Source organism: Microcebus murinus, chromosome 8 (genome assembly GCF_040939455.1).
Source record: "Microcebus murinus isolate Inina chromosome 8, M.murinus_Inina_mat1.0, whole genome shotgun sequence".
Lineage (NCBI taxonomy): Eukaryota > Metazoa > Chordata > Mammalia > Primates > Cheirogaleidae > Microcebus > Microcebus murinus.
Genome location: NC_134111.1, coordinates 12127930 through 12148434, shown reverse-complemented (window position 1 = coordinate 12148434; position 20505 = coordinate 12127930). Strand labels below are relative to the sequence as shown.

Sequence of the window (20505 nt, the reverse complement as noted above, 5' to 3'; positions counted from 1 at the left end):
AACTGCCTTCCCAATCTGGTCGTCCTTGGGGAACGATTTTGAATGCAAAGTGCATAAAGTGCTGTAGAATGGAGAGAGAGAGGTAAATATCAACTAAGCTCTTTCCACAAAGTAAGTTTTGACTTAGTAGGGGCGGAAAAAGGGCAAGGATTTAAGCCTGGCAAATGCACAATGACACTGAAAGTCAGCGCCCTTAGCGGGTGGCCTGCACTCGGGAGCCGGCAGCACTCGGCTCCGAGACGTGGGACACGCAGAGGGCCGCGCCTCTCTGGTGAGTGTGCGTGTGCCAGGGCGCGATTCTCTAACTCCGCCCACAGGGTCTGGGCACCCGTCAGACCCACGGCTGCCTGGTCAGCAAACAACAGCTGATCCCGCAGCCTCCCACCACCTGGCTAGTCCACGCCCAATGCCAGCAGCTAGTTTCGCGCAAACCGGAAGCCCTTCTGCCCCGGCTCGCTGATCCACTAGCTAGTGCTAGTAGGAACCGGAAGTCCTCCTGCCCCGAGCGCCCGCGCGCGGCCGCGTTGGCCGCACAGGCGCAGTGGAACACGGGCGGAGCTCTGGGAGGGGAGGAGGAAGAGGCGGAGAGGTTAGGGGGCCGGTCCCAGAAGATGGCGGAGGCGGGGGTGAGTTGGGGGTCTCCCGGCGAACCGCGGGTGATGCGGTGCTGAGGGAAGCGGCCTGAGAAAGGGGGTGGCCCTGAGGAAGAAGAACTACTTGTGCTTTTGCACCCTGGAAACCCTGGTTGCAGGTAGGGGGAGCCGGGACCGCAGATAGGCCTGCTGGGCGAGGGTCTCCGTTTTCCTGGAGAGGGGTTGGCGAGGTCCGGAACGGGACGTTGGGGTCGGGGAGAGGTCATAGGAGAGGCCGAGGCTTCCCGGACAGTGGAAGAGTGACCGAATGGGAAGAAGGCTGAAGGACGGCGGGAAGGGTGACCCTGGAGGTCTGATGGGGTGGAGGTCGGCGAGCTGTCAAGCATATTGCTGCTGGGATTTGAGGAGCTTGTAGCCAGGGAGACAAGACTCAGGCTTGGGAGGGAGATGGATCCAAAGAAGGTAGGTCTCAAGGGTAAGTTTAGAGTCCACCCAAAAGGTACGGGATTGGGTTGAGGAGTGGGACTTTGGCATTTTGGACTGGAATTGGGTATCTTTGGAGTAGGTGTGTGGGTAAAGCCAAAGAGAACTCTTGCCAGACCTCGAAGTTGATTGATGATGATTACTGGGATTTTAGGGGCGCCTAGTGGGGATTGGCAATATGGAGAGGGAAAGCAGTGTGGATTATGGGGGAGAGGGCGGGGAAGGGTGCCAACATTGAAGTGATAATGACCCAGGTCCAGCTAACATTGGAAAAAGTTGTTAAACTATGGTGTTAATTACATAGTCTAGGCAAATAAACCGTCAAGAGCTTGTTGTTTTGTAGGATTGATGAAGAAATGCTTTAAGAAGGAATGGGTAGACTTGGCAGCTGGGCCACTGACACTGGCTGGCATCAGTATTGCAGTGGAGCTCAGGACTGCAGGGGAAGACTTGCCCCAGTCTTGGTGCAGGAAAAATATAAGCGGCCAAGCAGTGGCCAGATTGTGTTTTCCAGCTTTCAGATTCAGCACTGATGCCCTGAATGAAAATGAATGAAGAGAATGCTCCCGTTAATGGGGGTCCCACAGAAAAAAATTAGCCATGTACTCTTCCTGTTTTCCCTCCATTCTTCCTCTGGACTTTGTGTTCAATGCTGTGTTTTGTCACAGTGTGTTATGTCATAGTTCTCAGTTCATATCATATGTACAGTGACCAAACTGTGAATCATGTACATTTGGGAAAGAGGTTGATTCTTTTTAAACTGACAACTGTTACTTTTTCAAATGGTCACACTGAAAAGGAAAGGATACAATGCAATTCAGTAATTTAAAGAGTTTGTTTTGGTTGTTATCTGAAAATTATCCCCCAAACAATGGAGTAATTCTTTTAGGCACTGAGATTTGACATTTAAAAGTGGTAATGGGATGTAAATGCTAGTAGCTTAATTCTTTCTGTGTTTGAGTTTTAATGTTGAGAGGAAAAAGTTGCAATGTCTTTAAGGCAAACAATTTTTTTTTTCTCAGAAGTTTTTAATGTGCCTGGCCGGTGATTCAAATATGTGTGCTTTTGTTTAAGGAGAGTTAAACTGGTTAAGTATGGTGGGTGATATAATAATGAATAAGACCTACATAAAAAGTTTACGATCTATAAAGCAACTATACATGTAATTATAAGGTAGCCATTATAAGTGCTAATCTAAGGTTTTAAATAAACTGTTTTGGGATTTGAAGGAGATACCATGTACTGACTTGTGAAGATGCCCAAGATATATTGTTGAGTAAGTAAATTACAAAAATAGCCTGTGTAGTATTTTCCCATTTAAAAACTGTCAGTATTGGTAGAAAACATGTAAATGAGTATGTGACAGTTGAGGAAGCTAAATCGTGGTAAGAATGATGGCTTTGGAGTAGACTTCGTGGTTTTGCATCCCAGCTCGGCCTCTTACTAGGGGTGTGAACTTGGTCAAGTGACTTAACCTTTCTTTGCTTTTTTGCCTCACCTTTACAATGGACATTGTAGTTGCACGTACTACTTAGGGTTGTTGTGAGGGTTAAATGAGTTACCACCTGTCAGGTGTTAGAACAGCACATGCAAGGCCTCAAGGATTATTTGTCTTAAGCATGCACAAAGGAAAGATCACTTTGGCAAGGTGAGTGAACAAACACCTAGACTGATTATAGTAGCAATGTTCTGGGTTTTAGGAGTCAGAGGCCAAGTGGATAAAACTCCTTAGAATCAAGCCACTAGGCTGTTCTTCATTTTCTTAACTACCTTTCTTCTTCCTCCTCCGGCTTTCTCACAGTTGCTCCCGTGATTGTCGCAAGGGGAGACTAGGTTGAGGCAGGGGTAGGACACAGCTGTAGCCCTGGGGAGAGCGAGTCAGATCCGATTTCTGTGGTTGGTGTATGCATGGTGGTCTGGTTTTTGTAGAATGTTTTTGTGCAGAAATTCAAACATACAAGTATTAAATGTTAAAAGACGTCATATGTTCTTCCATGGAGGTTATCCTCATGAGCTAGTCACATTTCATTGTGAAAAAATATTGCATCTTCAGTCAAAATATGTTGGTTTTCTGTGAAGGATAAAATACTCTATTGTAACTGATAGGCTTGAAATTTAGGGGGAACTGGGTTTTGATCTTCTAGATTCTAGTGGAAGTGTCTCAGATTACCTGTTTTCAGTATTGTCTCAGATGGGGCAAACTATTTTTACTATTATTCTCAACTTGAGATTTTTTTAGGTCACTTATTCTGTACTAGTACATGTGAGTGTAGCAATTTACTTTTTATTACATCATGCATATAAAAATACTTTTCAAGCCTTTTCTTATTCAGTAGGTAACACATTTAAAGAAATTAATATACAAACTTGTCATTACATTATTTGTCTTTTAAAATTAATTAGTATTGAAATCAGGAAAATTGTAATAATCATGTATTAAACACACATTGATATCTTTTTTCTTATTTCTTGCAGGATTTCTGGTAGGTCCTACGTTAGGACGAGATGTGATGGTACTGTTGAAACGTCAATCTGCTTTGATTCATAGACAGTTGAGCTTTTCAGCTGAGAAGCCTTTTTTTTTTTTAACTGCTTACTGAACTTATGAAACCATGGCGGAAGGAGAGACAGAATCACGTGGGCCCAAAAAGTGTGGCCCGTATATCTCATCCATCACTAGCCAGAGTGTGAACTTGATGATTCGAGGAGTAGTGCTGTTTTTTATTGGAGTATTTCTTGCATTAGTATTAAATTTACTTCAGATTCAGAGAAATGTGACGCTCTTTCCACCCGATGTGATTGCAAGCATCTTTTCTTCTGCATGGTGGGTACCACCATGCTGTGGCACAGCTTCAGGTATGTGTAGGATGTTTCTGTAATACTTAGAAAGGAAATATGGTAAATGAGTGTGGATATTGTCTGAGCAATAAAGTTTTTTAAAAAAATCAGCTTTATTGAGGTATAATTTAGATTCAATACAGTGGACCTGTTTTAAATGAACAACTTGATGTGTTTAGGCAAATGCATGTAGTCATGTAGCCACTGCCACAATTCAGCTATGGAACATTCCCATTACCATTGAAATTCTCTTATGCCTTCTTGAAGTCCATTCCCCACTCCCAGCCTCAGTTGCCACTGATCTACTTTCTGCTGCCATAGATTATTTCTGCCTGTTGTAGAAGGTAATATAAATGGAGTCATAGAGTATGTACTCTTTTGTGTCTGGTTTCTATCTAATTTATGAACTTCTAAAATTTAATCCTAAAAACAGTTCTTAGGGATGAGACATGTGACCTCTTAATTTTGTCCTTTCTTCAACCCTTCTCATCTAAGTTTTATTTTAAGGTATTTTGATAATGATCATCACTGTTTGGGTTTAATGTTTGGTATGATGTGTGTGCTATGGTCTTGTTTTTGAAGTAGGTAACTTGAGTAATGGAGTTTTATTCAAGTTTGAAGCTTCATGTTATACTTTTTAGATTTTTGTATTTGCTTTTTCTCTTAGTATCTTGCTTTTAAATGTCCCTTAAGAATAATAAAGGGATAATAATAAAGGGATAATAATTTAAAGGGATCAATAAGGTAGACTCTGCTTAAAATTGTTATTATCCTATTAGTTACTTTAATCTTTTTTTTGGGGGTGAACAGTGTATAATAGATAAAGTAGAGCATTTTAGAATGCTTTATAGATATCACACTTCCATAATAGATAGCTCTTTAGCTTTTTCTAATGACTGAGCCCAGTAGATTAATGGTATTTTATATAATAAAGTGATGGAAAGAAGCCATAATCATGTGGCGGAAGATAATTCTGATTGAGGGAGAAAGTTGATTTTTTGAGATCTCATTTTTGGTGTCTTATACTTAACATATGTGAATACCTTGTAACATAATATAGGTACTTCTTAGCTTACATCTAAGAGCTTAAGGTCAAAGGGCCAGTTTGAAGGATGAAGTTGAAGTTTAGAATGACCTCATGAAATCTACTAGACAATTACATAATTCTGTTGCATGGATAGAAGGGCATTGTTGTAGTAAGGTTTCAGTGTAGTTTATATATTGATGTCTCACTATTAAAATACTCACATTAAAAGAGAAGTCATAAAGGCAATGACTCCTAGCTTCTCCGGGGTTATCATCTTCTAAGAGAACAGGAAAAATAGTCCAAACAAAGAGAAGAAAGTATAAATTATATTTTATCGTGCTCTACTGTATGTGCTGGTCCTCATACGTTTTTCTTCCTTTCATTTAAATTCAGAAAAGAAAAATAAAGTTTTCTCAACAACTTTTTCTAGTTCTTTGTTTATTTTTTCCTATGGTATACTCTCTGGCTGCCAATAGAAGGTTTTTGGGACTTGGAAGAACATATCTTTTCAGGATACAAGAAAGGTCAGAGAAGGAAAACCATTGTTTATTAAATGTCTGCTAATGTGCCAGGAACATTCCTTAACCCCAGGGCTCTGTAGGGCAACTTTGGGAGAGAGATGTTTGGCACCATGTCTGTTTTGGGAAGATGAGGACACCGAGATTAAGAAATCAATGAGCTTAGGGTCCCAGATCCAGTGAGTGGTAGGACTGGGCTCAAATGTCACATTCTGGGGAAGGGGAAAGAGGGAGCTACGTATACTTCCCCCTACTCAAGGTGCCTCTATTCAAGCCCTCCAAACAGGTGCCAGACCTGGATGGAATTCCTTGATGTGTTTTGTGTGTTCTGGGCCAGAGCAGGAGAACCTAACTGAGGTTTTGTTATACCTCCATTATGGAGAGGAATGGCTGCCTGATCCTTCTGCCCCTGTAATATGGACACTTTTGCCACAAACTCATATTTTAGGAAGGAAAATTTCAAATGCTACTACACAGTTCAGCCACTTTGTTCCTACTTTTCTTCGCATTCCCAGCCACTAGGTTTGTCACTCTTAAAAACTTCATACCTTTTCATTTGGGGATTTGCATTTACATTTCTTGCTTAAGTATTTCTTCTGAAAGTAGTGTGTACCATAAGGTACCTGGGCAAAAGAAAGTAGAGAGGCATTAGAAAATCTCGGTTCCAGTTAACTTTGCTACCAGTTTGGTGGGAATGAATCATGGTGTTTAGTAGATGAGAGTGAAGATAGCAGATTTGTGAAAATTGCCAAAGTTAGAAAATGGATTCTTGCATAATCTTTGCTCCTCCATGCCCCTTATCATTTTAGCAAAAAATATCAAGGGAAAAGAAGTAAATGATGTAAGAAACAGTGTGTATGAATTTGTGTGTGTATGTATTATGTATGTTTTTGTATCTATGTGTTGGTATGCATTTTCAAAACCTCTCTAGGTTCTTACCATCTTAAGTGAGAAAAACTGATAATTGTCCTTAGATTTTCCTGTCTGACCAACATTCATAGACCAAGCAGCTGCCTTTTGAGGGGCTCCAGAATCATCTGTGTGTAGGCCAAAAGGCCCCTGGTTGTTTGCCACCCTTCTCTATAGCACAGTCCTGGAAAATTTGCTAGTGGTGCTTCTGGAGGGACAACTGGTAGAGAACTCTGGTATACTTCTTTTGATCTCATTTTCCTTTGCTTAATTTCCTATTTTTAGTTTGATAATGCTGATGTTATAAGATAATTTACTTCTTTATGCAATGCCCTAGATTTGGAATTAGAAACTTCTTAAGCATTATTGGAGGCCACAAAGGAATTTAAAGAATGAATAGAAAAAAGAACTTGTGTGGGTAAAATAAGTAGAGAATTTGCCTCAAAAATCTCAAGTAGCCAGGTTATATCCAAATATATGAAAGTAATATCTAATTTAAAAAGAAAAGAGAAATCTTTCCTGTTTAGTTGTGCAGCCTATTACTCTATTCCTGGAGAGCCTTGTAAGATTCTTCCCTTTCTCTCACTTTCCACATCCAGTTTCCAAGTTTTACATGTTTCCTTTGTCTCTTTCTTGGTCCAGGCCCTTAACCACAGTGCTTGGAGTCTTTAGTCTTTTCTCTTTCTGCCTCTAATTTTGTACACAAACCACCCCACCCCCTTGTGTTGTACACTCACTGCTTCTCTCTCTGGTACAAATGTGATGGCATTGTTTTCCTGATTGCCCAGTGTCTGCAGGGTAAGTCACTCTATGATAATGGCCCTTGCCTACTTTTCTCTTCCTCAGAATGTTTCTGGACCGTGAATCTCTGTGCCTAAAGCTTACAGTTTCCTACTAATACCTGCTACTTTTAGTTGTCCATGCTTGTCCATGTCCTCAAACACCTCCCTTTGCTGAGAAAGCTGCTTCCACACTATCCACTGCTGAATGTTTCTGCCTCAAGGGTCACCTCTTCCATGAAACTTTTCTGACAGCCCAGGATCCTGCCTCCTCCCAGCACATGCAAGAAAACTGGGACCCTCTTGTGTCCTGTCAGCACTCGCTTAATGTAGGACTGTATTTAATTGTTTCTGTGGTCACTTGAAACTGGAGTGTCTTACTCTTGTCTTTTTAAGTCCATAGCAAATCCCAGGAACCAGATACATTGTTGGGGCTTAATTAGTTGTTTAAGGAAAACATTACCTTATCCTGTCACAGGTTTCCATGAAAGTATATTTCATGAGTGTTTTTGTTTTTTCAGCCCCTCTTTCCTTGCAAAATATCTGATTTAACTGTATTCCCTTTAGTGCCTCACTGCATTAAGCACACTCCCATGAAAAAGTGATGGCTTATTATGGATGTTTTACAAACTTCTGTCTTTGGTTTTGGTAGACTATAACTAGTCACTGGGAAGTAACTTAAAGATACCACAAGAAATGTGATTTTGCATCAGAGAACCATCTGATTAAGCAGGACTGTGTTTGCATATGATTTTACACAGGCATGATTTTAACAGTCTTTCTTGTTAAAAAAAAAGTTCAGGAAGAGGAAAAGAAGCCCAGACGTATTCTGCTGAGCTCTCAAACCCTAGAACCTCACAGTGCTGTATATATTGCTATCAGACTCTGCCATGCCTTTATTTAAAGGAAAGAAAGAAGACATTTAATGGGAAGTGACAAGCTTTCTGGAATTTTCCTTCTCAGTGAGCAACTGAGAACCATGCATACACAATGGATTTGATTTTTATTGGCAAATCCCAAGGTTGGCCGAATGGTAGTTTAAATTCCTTTTTGTGTTTTTGCTTTCTCTCCTCAGTTGTCTCTCACTTAGAAGTCTGATATCACATGCATAAAAATATAGTCAATTTTACTTATTTATCTTTGCACACACGTGTCAGTATTCCGTAGCTGATAATTCTTTACCTATGGCATCAGCTGCTGTGGAAAAATCGACTTGGAATGCCCACTCTTAGTTGACTTTACTCAACAACAGGTAAAGGGAGGAGATACATAGGGAGAGAGGAGAATGACAGATGAACCTTTAGTTTTGTGACCCCTTGAGAAGAAAAAAAGGTGATATTAGATACATTTCAACTGTTAGATGTGCTTGTTGCTATTTTAACTGTAGATATTTAGAAATGCTGTCAGTTAATCTCACAGGACTTTACAGTAATTTTTAAATAGGAATATAATGTGAAACTTTAAAATTTACTAATAGTCATTGGAGCTCTGCATTGCTAAGGTATGTTACTAATCTCTTGATGGTCTATACTCAGCAAACACCTAACTCAAAAGAGGAGTGGACTAGCAAAATGCATGTAGAATTGCAGCATCTCATGTCGAGATGGAAGGATGGTCACATTGTCTCTTTCAAATGCTGCACCATTGGTCTGCTGGCCTGTGATTTTTGATATTAATTGGTTTCTGTTTTTCTTTGAAGATTGAATGCATGGCTTCTGAGATACAGCCAGCCAATACCAGGTGGAGGGAGGGACTCCTGACCCTCAGGCACTTAGATTTTGATACAATAATTTCATGATACATCATAGGTGGTATCGGGTATTTTAAACATGCTTTTTAACTGATGTGACAGTAGTGTCTTTATTACCAGACTGTCAGCATAATCATTTTGGTTTTAGGGAGATTAGCAAATCAAAGCTACCTAGCTATTTCCTGTTAAATTTAATCTGTGGAAGTACATTTTCCTTATAATTTGTTGAAGAATGTTTTGGTTCATTAAATAGTCTTTTCAATGACTAATGTAGCATTTAAAATCCTCTCCCGCCACATGAATAAAATGTTGAGGTTTGACAAATATTTAAAAATTGGATGAGAATATTTTGGGACTCCATCATAGACATTTTACATACAGCTGTTTATAATTAATTACACAATTAGCATTCAAGTTGTTCTTTCCAAAGTTAGGAAATGTGCTAAGGTGATTTCTTCCTTTCTTTCAATGATAAGTTTAAACTTTAACTGAAAATTTATAATTCCTATAGACCTTATTTCCTCCATTTTTTTCCGTGTGCAGAATGAGTCTTCCGTGTAGATTTCTGTTTCCAGTTTTCCTGCTTTGACAGTGTGACCTATGGTCTCATTAGAGGGCCAGGGTGGAAAGGAGTGGCAGGAAGAGGTGCTAGACACAGAAGCCTGAGACAAGAAGCTGGTAGGGGCAAGACTGATCTACAAAAGAAGCTAGCGAGAATCATCAGAACATTGTGTGTATGATGAGCTTGCTGTACACATTTATGCTTCTAGACTCTCTTTAGATTTGTGGCATTTAATAGTGTATTTTATGGTTATATAGCTTAGAGAACATTGCTTAACTGCTAACTGGTTTGATGCTTTTCAATCTCGTAGGTAACAGTAGTAGAAAAGCAGCATGAATCACTTAGTCCAATGTGCTAAATTGTGAATCATACACTTAATAGTGTTTTGCCTATTGTAATTTAGAATATTCTAAATTATTGTGATCATTTATGATGCTTTCTGCGGTGGTGTATCCCCATTTTTTTTTTTTCTTTTTGGAAGGTAAGGTTAAAAATATCAGTGATTGATGTTAAGTAACTTTTTTTATAAAAGAAACTTTAAAATGCTTATTGTGGTTGTAGTGTTCCTTTTACCTTAAGTGTTGCCAGTATAGTATTGGAGATGGCTTAATTTTTTTTCTCTTTTTTTCCACAGCTGTGATTGGGTTATTATACCCCTGCATTGACAGACATCTAGGAGAACCACATAAATTTAAAAGAGAGTGGTCCAGTGTAATGCGGTGTGTAGCCGTCTTTGTTGGTATAAATCATGCCAGTGCTGTATCCTTTAGCTGTAATGAAATGCGTAGTAACAAAGCAGCTTCCAACACACCAAAGGTTAAACAGCCCCTTGCAACTTCACTGTTGTCAAATTGTGATATGCTTGCTTAGTCATAAAAAGAATTCAAACTGTATTGTTGAAACATCAAGGTAGCAGCTATGCAATTATAGAGAGGGTATAGCCTTTCATTTAAATCTCTATTTTTTAATATCACTTAGAAACTTTGCACATTAAAAAAATTTACATGTTTGTCTTAAATTGGGTTACTTAATTACTTCCATATAGTTTGGATAATTCTAAGACTGAAACAAATACATTTTCAAGGGATTTTTTCCTTCTCTTTCTTTCTTCATTTAAAATTTGCCAATAAGGACATGTGGTGGCTTCAGGTGCAATTTTTTTGTTTTTTTGTATCCACACCGAGAAGCCATGTAAGTATTCTCCAAAGTGGCATAAGTATTAATAGAAATATCCAACTTAGACCTTTGTCAAAAATAGTTTTTTCCCCTAAGGTACATATTTTTAAAGGTTTATCATTTGAAGAGTCTGATATTTTATTTAGTGATTAATGAATATGTTTATAGTGTCCTAGTTAGTAGGGTGAGGTAACCTCTATTTTCCTCTTCCCCTCTGCCTTCTCCCCCTCTCCAAAAATATGTCCATTCCTAGAACAAATTTTTTCCCTCATAAGGTTTTCATGCTGTCATCTTCCCTGTTTCCTCTCCCCTACCTCCTTCCCAGCCTCTCCGACTTTCCTTTATAGAAGAGGACCTGGGAAATGCTAGTCTTGTCTTCTTTTCTTGGAGGATATGGTTTAGTGAAGGGGGCAGGGGCCTTGGGTCCTGGGAAGGGCATGAAGTGTGACTCAGGCTGCCAAAGGTTTGCTCTTATCACTCTGCTCTGGGCTCAGGGCTGGCAGAGTTGGCTGGAGAGGGTGGGTCACATGGCAAGCAGATTCCTGTGTCTTTCACAAAAAGTATTGAGGTGTTTTGGAGAGGCTTGGAACAGAAACCACTGAAAAAAGCCAGGTCATAGAGTCTGAAAACACGTGTGCCTTCCTGTGCCTGGTTGTGCTTGCCCTTCAGGTCTGTGAATGTAGAAGTCCTTCAGTGGCTGTTATTATTTTAGTTTTCCATTTCCTTTCATATTATGTTAAAGGCTTTTCCAACATCTTTATTTTGGTGAACTTTTTGAGATTTAAGATTTTATAAAAAAACAAATCTAGTGGTTAAGAGGGCTTAAAACGATAAAATCATAGACTATTATACACACAAGAAAACTTAGAACTCATCTAGTTCCAGTTTTCTTTGTAAAGATAAAAAGACAAGTGGAAGCTAAATAGGTTAGGTAATTTATCATTTATACTACCAGATTGCAGGAGAGCTGAGACCAGACTCCAGAGATCCTGCCTCAAGTCTAGAAACATCTCATTCTCTACCAAGGAGCCCCATAAGTGTGTAAATGCCTCTTTATCTGGTGGGTTAGATCTTTTTATCCCAAACGTTTCAGCTGTGGTTTCTGTTTTTTTGCTCTGTTTGTTTGCTCTTCTTTCTTTGTCAATGAAATACTTAGATATAGCAGTCTTAGCTGTCCTGTGTGTCTTTTAAGCAAGATCTAAAAGGTCTACAAAATGTATAGCATAGACTTTTAATATTAGGTTACTTAGACTTTAGAAAATAACATGGTACTACTTTTAAGATTGATGTATTTTACCTGCATATCCTGGAGGCCTCCTTAATTTTGCTTTGTCTCTTAATGAAGTTAAGTTAGCAAAGATGGAACCCGGTTCATATCACATCCCACCCTTTACATGAGTGTTTATCACATGGAGAAATTAGAGCTTGAAACTTTTTCTTTGGAGTTTAAGTATAATGACAACTAAAGAATAAGAAATGCTTTTCCAGAAAGTGTATCCCTATGAACTATAGGTTTCTTGTTAAACCAAGCTTAAACAAGGGATGACTTGGGGGAATGGCCCACAGCAGCCCTCAAGTGGCGAGAAGTGAGCAAGCTGGTGTTCAGGATACTGGTTTGGTAGGGGTGGGGGGATGATGGTGAAGAACAGGGTGTCAGAGAAAGTGGGAAATAGCTTTATATGTATATTTTTTGGACTTCTCTGTAGTTGTAGTGCAGCCGGGTAGTTTGGTGAGATATGTAGTGTCTCCCCCCACCCAGTAGCTGGCTACAGAGCCAAGATATGTCCTTTGGGACATGGATAATGCCCTTTTAATGACACTTGAAATTAATTCCTTTAGTGTAATCCTCTAGCAAAGAAATGAGAAAATTGAATTTGTAAAGCTTGCTTTTGCCCAGAGATTTTGGAGTAGAAAAGGGCCATACATTTGTGAATAGATGTTTAAGTAGGTGACAGAAATAAAATATCATTTGAGCAAACTGTCCTGTACCAGAAAGTCTCAGGCACCAAAATAGCTTGGCAGGTTGCAAGATAATGTTCACTTCAAGGCTTTATCCTCAACAAATTAAAACTAGAACAGTTGACATAATAGAAAGGGATACTGTGTCCTTGGTACTCTTGTTTCTGAACTGCATTATTATAAAATGTGTCTGTCAGTAAATCATAGAGAGAATGTGGTACCCTGTTAAATAGCTGTCAACTCTTCTATTTTCAAGTTTCTGTATGTTTCTCAAGTAATTCTAAACCTGTTTGAGAAGTAATATTGGTTTCCTTTTTCTCAAAAGTGTGTTCCTTTAGCAACACTTGTGTTATGAGGCTTCCAGTTACATTTTTAACAAAGAAAGCATTTTTAAAATTATGGGCCTGGCCTTATAATTGGGAATATATACAGACTGTTTTTGTTTTTGAGGGGTTATAGGTTGATAACATCTATTAATTAATACCCTTTGGGTATTTGGTATTCAGTAAATACCAGAGACAGTTTTAATCCCACTTAGTCTCATGCATCGTATGAAAAGACTGAATGTACTCTAGTGTAAGCAATTAATTTTCTTCTCAAGAGTAGCAGCTTTTATTTTAGGAAAATGAACAGGTGATATTTGGTTTACAAATTTTAAGATGACTCTTTAACACTGATCTCAGAAAGTGGATTTTGATAACAACATACAGTTGTCTCTCACCCTGGCTGCATTATCCATTGGACTATGGTGGACTTTTGATAGATCTAGAAGTGGTTTTGGCCTTGGAGTAGGAATCGCTTTCTTGGCAACCGTGGTCACTCAACTGCTAGTCTATAATGGTGTTTATCAGTAAGTATTAATCTTTTCAGTGCTTGTTTGCTAGATAAATGATGATAACTGCATTCAGAATTGAGATTTTGAAGTGAGGTTCGCCAGTTTAATCTACTCAGTAATTTATTTTCATTATACTTATCTTAAATGTCATTGCACTTCCTCTATCAGTTGTTAAAAATATTTCTATTATTCTAGATATACATCTCCAGATTTTCTCTATGTTCGTTCTTGGTTACCATGTATATTTTTTGCTGGAGGCATAACAATGGGAAACATTGGTCGACAACTGGCAATGGTAAGCTGATGCTTATTTAATCCCTTTTCTGTATGAAGATACATAACAGGTTTTCTCTAAATGGCAGTCCTGTAGGGGAAAGCAATTTGTGAAGTCAACATTCTCTGATTTCTCTTTTGGAAATCATTCCATTGAAATAAATCATTTGGAAGAATTTAATCAAAAGTGTATTAAAAGTTGAGGAGCCACTAGAGAGAAAAGCCAAATGTGTTTAGATAGGGTGATATGATTTATTCAATCATGGGGGATATTAGTTTTTTTTTATTTTATTTTTTTACTAATCTACAGGTTTCCATTACATCAAAAAGCGACAGTTTTAAAAGTGAAAAGGGCACTACTAATAACCATGTTGCTACAGGAGGTATAAATTAGGACTGTCTCCAAAAAATCAAGACATTTGATCATTTTAGTTATGAAGGAAAAGGACCTTGTTAATAACCCCAGTCATGGGTGGCAAGGGTTAGCGAGTTACATTCAGAGGCCACAGCAGCTAGGAGAATTGAGTGATTTACTTAGCTGGTTTTTTTTTTTTTCCTTCCTCCTCTCCCCTCTCCTTCCCTCCCCTCCCCTCCCCTCTCCCCTCTCTCCTCTCTTCTCTCTCCCCTCTCCTCTCTCCTCTCTCCTCTCTCCTCTCTCCTCTCTCCCCTCTCTCCTCTCCTCTCCTCTCCTCTCTCCTCTCTCCTCTCCTCTTTCTTGACGGGGTCTCACTCTGTTGCCTAGGCTAGAGTGCAGGGGCATCACGATAGCTCACTGCAACCTCAAACACCTGGGCTGAAGTTATCTGCCTGTCTCAGCCTCCTGAGTAGCTGGGACTAGAGGCACGCAGCACAATACCTGATTAATTTTTCTATTATTTGTAGAGACTGCATCTTGCTATGTTGCTCAGGCTGGTGTCAAGCTTCTGGTTTTAAGTGATTCTCCCACCTTGGCCTCCCAAAGTGCTGGGATTATAGGTGTGAACCATCATGCCTGGCCTTGCTGTTTTTTTGATAAACTAGCCACCCAATTGCCCTAACCCCATTGGTTTCTTTTATTTTGGATTGTGGGTATACATTTTTATAGCTGTACTTTAAAAATATTGTTTTGATGGGAACCTTTTGCTAATGTAATAGATTGTTTTCCTTTAAATTATAAAGTAATTTGAATAAGAAATGATTTGAATTTACTACATCAACCCTGTCCTTAAGTTTATGACCTATCCTTTGCTGATTAACCTTACTGAGCACTCAAAGAAACCTACTTTGTACTTTGCTTGCTTTCATAATATGGGATTGATCTAAATCATATACTGCTTTCATTTGCTTGTGATGCAGAAACCTCATCTTTTCCTGCTTTTGGGCTGTGACTCTTTCAGTTCTAGAATATGAATTATCTTTTTCCCAATCACATTTGTCATTTAATGCTAGTAATTGTATAACTATCAGATTCTTTGAGGAATAAAGTGGGCATATATTAGTAAAGTGTTCGTTTTTAGAGCTTTTTAATTTATTTGGAAACTGCTATTCTAAAGAAATCTTAACCTGTTAACCTTTTAATTTTTGCAGTATGAATGTAAAGTTATCGCAGAAAAATCTCATCAGGAATGAAGAAGGCAAAGAAATAACTTTTGTACAGAAAAACAAGATGAAAAGGACATGTAAATGATAGATATACCACCAAAACTTTGGACTATAAAATTGCCAGGATGCAGTTTTTCCCTTGATTGGCGTGTATATATATGTATACACACACGCATATATTACTGCAATCTGTGATTGCTTCATCTGTAAATCAATTATAAACCTTTATGTATTTGACTTAACTGTAAGATATATATGTACTACATTTAAAAAGTTGATTAATAGATGAAATTTTTAAATTAATTTTTTAAACATACCATACATTATATCACAATGTTGATGTGCCAAAATATTCTGTTATTGTCGTGGAGAGTATAAGAATGCTTTGAACAATTTATAAACTTAGTGAAATAAAATAAGAGGAAAGCCAAAAAAACAAACAAACAAAAAGCAAATGGGAAGCTGGTATTTTCTCTTTCACTTACTGTTGTGCCTTTTTATTTTTCTAATTACAGCAGTATGAGTTATGAGTGCCCTAATGTGTGGTTAGTTTCTATTTTAATGTTGTTTCATGGAGTTTTGTGTGTTTAATATATGGTGAAAATGAACTTCTATACAATGATTTCAAATTTGCATTACTGGAAAGAGCCCAAAGAGTATTTTTTTGTTTTGGCAGATTTTACTGGAAATATATGCGATGAGCAGGAGAAATTATCAGCATTAAATTGTTTTGAATCTAAATTTGGAAGAGAATATATAATTAAAAGTAAGGACCATTAGGGAATTTAAGTAGAATAAATATATGTTTTGCAAATATAAAGTGACCTCCTGCAGTGCCACAAAGTGTAAAGTGATATTAGCTGTCATTTGCAATGCAGAATCTCACTGCTTTTGCACATGTAACGTATGAGAAACTCCAGACAGATCAAAATGAAATTTCTAATTCTACTGGGCTCAGTCATTTCATTGATTGTCAATGGAAGGCCTGGATTTTCAACCTCATATGCAGTCTGGGGAATGGATAGGTACCTAATTTCTTATGTGTTCTATGTGCGTTAGTGAATAGTTCAAGTCTGCTTAAGAATGAATTGAGATGGCATTCTGTGCATGTTAAAGATCTTGGTAACAGTTTTGGGCATATCTTTCCAACAACTAGCACCATTTAAATATGGTTTAAACATATTCTTAGGTAACATTTTTCCCCTCAATTTTTGTTTTTGGAATTGTGGACAACTGTCTGATATATAAGGGCAAAATCTTCTGAGTACTCCAGGGTGTGTGTGCGTGCGTGCACGCGTGAGTGGGAGTGAGAGGATGTGTATGTGCATGTGCCCATGCTTTCCTAGAATGTTGAGTAGATATTTAAAAATTTTTGGTTTAAAATGATAGCTATCAGACTGAGTCTTATATGCCAAACTTTAATCTGCTTTTATGTTTTCAGGCTGAGAGTATGAAAATTCTAAGAGGATTTCATATTGAATATGTGTACACAACCTTAACTAACGTGGTGGAAAACATACTGCTATAATTTATTATTCTATCTTCCAGATAATGTTATTCATTTAGAACAAATAAGGTATATTTTTAGAATCAACTTTGTAAGCACTATAAAATCTTTAATAAGTTATAAGGTCTATGATGTGTTTACTTTAAAAATTGCTGTTAAAAGCAAGATGTATTAAATACATAATTATCATCTTGGTTAAGAGTCTTTTTTTCTTTCTTGTGGTAAATCTTAGAATATAGTACTGTGGATTAATCTAATAAAATTAACATATGTGGTTGAATTTACCCAGATATGATGAAAAGATGCTAGAGTTGACCCTTGAACAACACAGGCTGGGGTGCTGACCCCCCCCCCAACAGTCAAAAATCCATCTATAACTTTTGACTCTCCCCAAACGTAATTACTGATAGCCTACTGTTGATTGTAAGCCTTATCAATAATATAAACTAGGCATCCTCAAACTACGGCCCGCGGGCCACCCGTGGGTGTTTTTGCCCATTTGTTTTTTACGTCAAAATAAGATATGTGCAATGTGCATAGGAATTTGTTCATAGTTTTTTTTTAAACTATAGTCTGGCCCTCCAATGGTCTGAGGGACAGTGAACTGGCTTCCTGTTTAAAAAGTTTGAGGACCCCTGATATAAACAGTCAATGAACATGAATTTTTTTATGCCATATGTATTATATACTGTATTCTTATAATAAAATAAGCTAGAGAAAAGAAAATGTTATTAAGAAAATCATAAGGAAGAAAAATATATTTGTTTAATAAGTGGAAGTGGATTGTCATAAAGGTCTACATCCTTGTCATCTTCATGTCGAGTAGGTGGAGTAGGAGGGATTGGTCTTGCTGCCTCACAGGTGGCATAGGTGCAAGAGTTCACACAATTCAAAACAGGATTAGTGGACCCACACAATTCAAAACCATATTGTTCAAGGGTCAGCTGTATTTAGTGTTAGTGAGATTGAATGATTGTCATAGGAGTTTTTATATTATTTTTAAATCATCTAGAAAATAAGAAAAGATAATTATGGCAAAAATGGAATTGTTTTGATGTTTTGATAAATATAACACCTATTTTTTTGCAATGAAAGAAAGTGGTAAACATTTTTTAACATTGTTATATTAGCAGTGCTTTCTTTTATGATTTAATGTTATAGAAATTTGGACAATTGAAAATTAGACTAAATTCTACAAAAGAACAAAAAACAATTCAAGTTGACCAGCAGATCCCTGCTAATTCTTGTGTTGTAAAATTTGTTTATTTTCACTGAGCTGTTTACTTTCATTAAGGGTGTTGGAACCTCAATCATGCATATATTTCACACATCTTATATATTCTAGGTGAAATCCAGACTTGGTCAATATAATTAAATACTGCTGTATTTCTTTTTGTTCACTTATCTTCATAATGAAGTATATTCTATGTAAGATAATTGTTCCAGTGGTAATCTGAATAGTAGAGTGTTAGCTTTGTTTCTAAAAAAGTTTATTTTGTTCTTAACGAATAATTTAGTAGGCTATAGAATTCTAGGTTCACATTTGTTATTTTCCTCCTTTGGCACTTTGAAGATTTTTAATTCATTGGCTTCTGTCATCTAATGTTGTAGATCAGCAGTTCCCAACTTTTTGGCACGAGGGACCAGTTTCATGGAAGATAATTTTTCCACATATTGGAGGGGGGAGCTCAGGTGGTGATGTGAATGATGGGGAGCAGCTGTAAATACAGATGAAGCTTTGCTCACTCCCCTGCATCTCACCTCCTGCTGTTCAGCCCTGTTTCTAAGGTTCATGGAAAACAGTTTTTCCATGGACCAGGAGTGAGGGTGGGGGCTGGGAGGCAGGGCTCAGGCAGTGCTATGTGGCCTGGTTCCTAACAGGCCACAAACTGGTACCAGTCCACAGCCCAGGGCTTGGGGACCATGGTTGTAGATGACAACTCTGCTATTAGTGTAATTTTCTTTCCTTTGTTGACAATATCTTTTCACTGCAGGAGATCTTACATAATGTTCTTTTTATCCTCAAGGGTTTTCAGTTTCACTGTGATTTGATTCGTTGTAGATTTGTTTTTATTTTTCTTACTTGGTATTTGGTATGTACTTTCAATCTGTAAGTTCAATTTTGAAAAATCTTAAATGTGGCTACATATTGGAATTACATGGTGACCTGTAAAAAAATATGCTGGTGCCTAGGTTCTACCCCCAGACATGCTGATATAATTGGTCTGGGGTATGCCCTGTGCATTAGGATGTTTAAAAGTTCCCCAGGTGGTTTCAATGTACAGCCCAGGACACCACTCCTTGGTGTAGTTATGTGTAACATAAAGGGAGAGGGTCCAGGTGAGAGAGATGAGATGGGTAGTGACATTGGAAATGGAGAATGAGGGACATATTTTGTAATAAAATCATCTGAACTTGGTGACTTGGGTGTGAAGATTAAGAAGAAGAAGAGTCCTGGGCAAAGAATTTATGAAGAAGACCCCAAAGGCAATCACAACAGCAACAAAAATAAATAAATGGGACCTAATGAAATTAAAAAGTTTCTGTACAGCCAAAGAAACTGTCAAGAGAGCAAACAGACAACCCACAGAATGGGAAAATATTTTTGCAAGCTACACATCTGATAAAGGGCTGATCACTAGAATCTATTTAGAACTCAGGAAAATCACCAAGAAAAAATCAAACAACCCCATCAAAAAATGGGCAAAGGACATGAACAGAAACTTCTCAAAAGAAGACAGAATAATGGCCAACAAGCATATGAAAAAATGTTCAACATCTCTAATCATCAGGGAAATGCAAATCAAAACCACAATGAGATATCACTTAACTCCAGTGAGAATGGCCTATATCAAAAAGTCCCCAAACAACAAATGCTGGCGCAGATGCGGAGAGAGAGGAACACTCCTACACTGCTGGTGGGACTGCAAGCTAGTTCAACCTCTGTGGAAAGCAATATGGAGATACCTCAAAGCAATACAAGTAGATCTACCATTTGATCCAACAATTCCACTACTGGGCATCTACCCAAAAGATCAAAAGTCACTTTATGAAAAAGACACCTGCACTCGAATGTTTATAGCAGCACAATTCACAATTGCAAAGTTGTAGAAACAACCCAAGTGCCCATCCATTCATGAGTGGATTAATAAAATGTGGTATATGTATACCATGGAGTACTACTCAGCTTTAAGAAACAACAGTGATATAGCACCTCTTGTATATTCCTGGATACAGCTGGAACCCATTCTACTAAGTGAAGTATGTCAAGAATGGAAAAACCAGCACCACATGTACTCACCAGCAAATTGGTATTAACGGATCAAGACCTGAGTGACCATATAGGAGTAACATTTATCAGGTGTCGGGAGGATGGGAGGGGGGAGGAGGGGATGGATGTATACAACCACAATGAGTAAGATGTGCAACGTTTGGGGGATGGACATGCTGGAAGCTCTTACTCGAGGGGGGAGGGGGTCATGGGTAATATAAGTAACCTTAACACTTGTACCCCCATAATACACTAAAATAAAAAAAAAATGCCTAAAATAAAAAGAAAAAAAAAAAAAGACTAGTCAAAGGTGACTTATAATAATTTTTCTATCTTGGAAAACTAGGTGGATAATGTTTCCATAAACCAGAAGAGGATTGCAGAGAAGCAGGTGAATGGGTAAAGTTAACACATTTGGTTTGGTATGTTGAGTTTTGTAGGGGA

At 38.1% G+C, this 20505-nt stretch overlaps 1 protein-coding gene across 1 annotated transcript; it reads left to right on the top strand.

Annotated features, from left to right (window-relative positions):
- The first annotated feature begins 612 nt into the window (after positions 1 to 612).
- INSIG2 (insulin induced gene 2) lies at positions 613 to 16996 on the top strand. The gene is made up of 6 exons (XM_012775616.2): positions 613 to 751; positions 3552 to 3932; positions 10094 to 10218; positions 13278 to 13444; positions 13625 to 13724; positions 15269 to 16996. Exons 2-6 carry the CDS (start codon positions 3689 to 3691, stop codon positions 15308 to 15310), a joined length of 678 nt encoding a protein of 225 aa, XP_012631070.1. The 5' UTR covers positions 613 to 751; positions 3552 to 3688; the 3' UTR covers positions 15311 to 16996.
- Positions 16997 to 20505: the final 3509 nt, after the last annotated feature.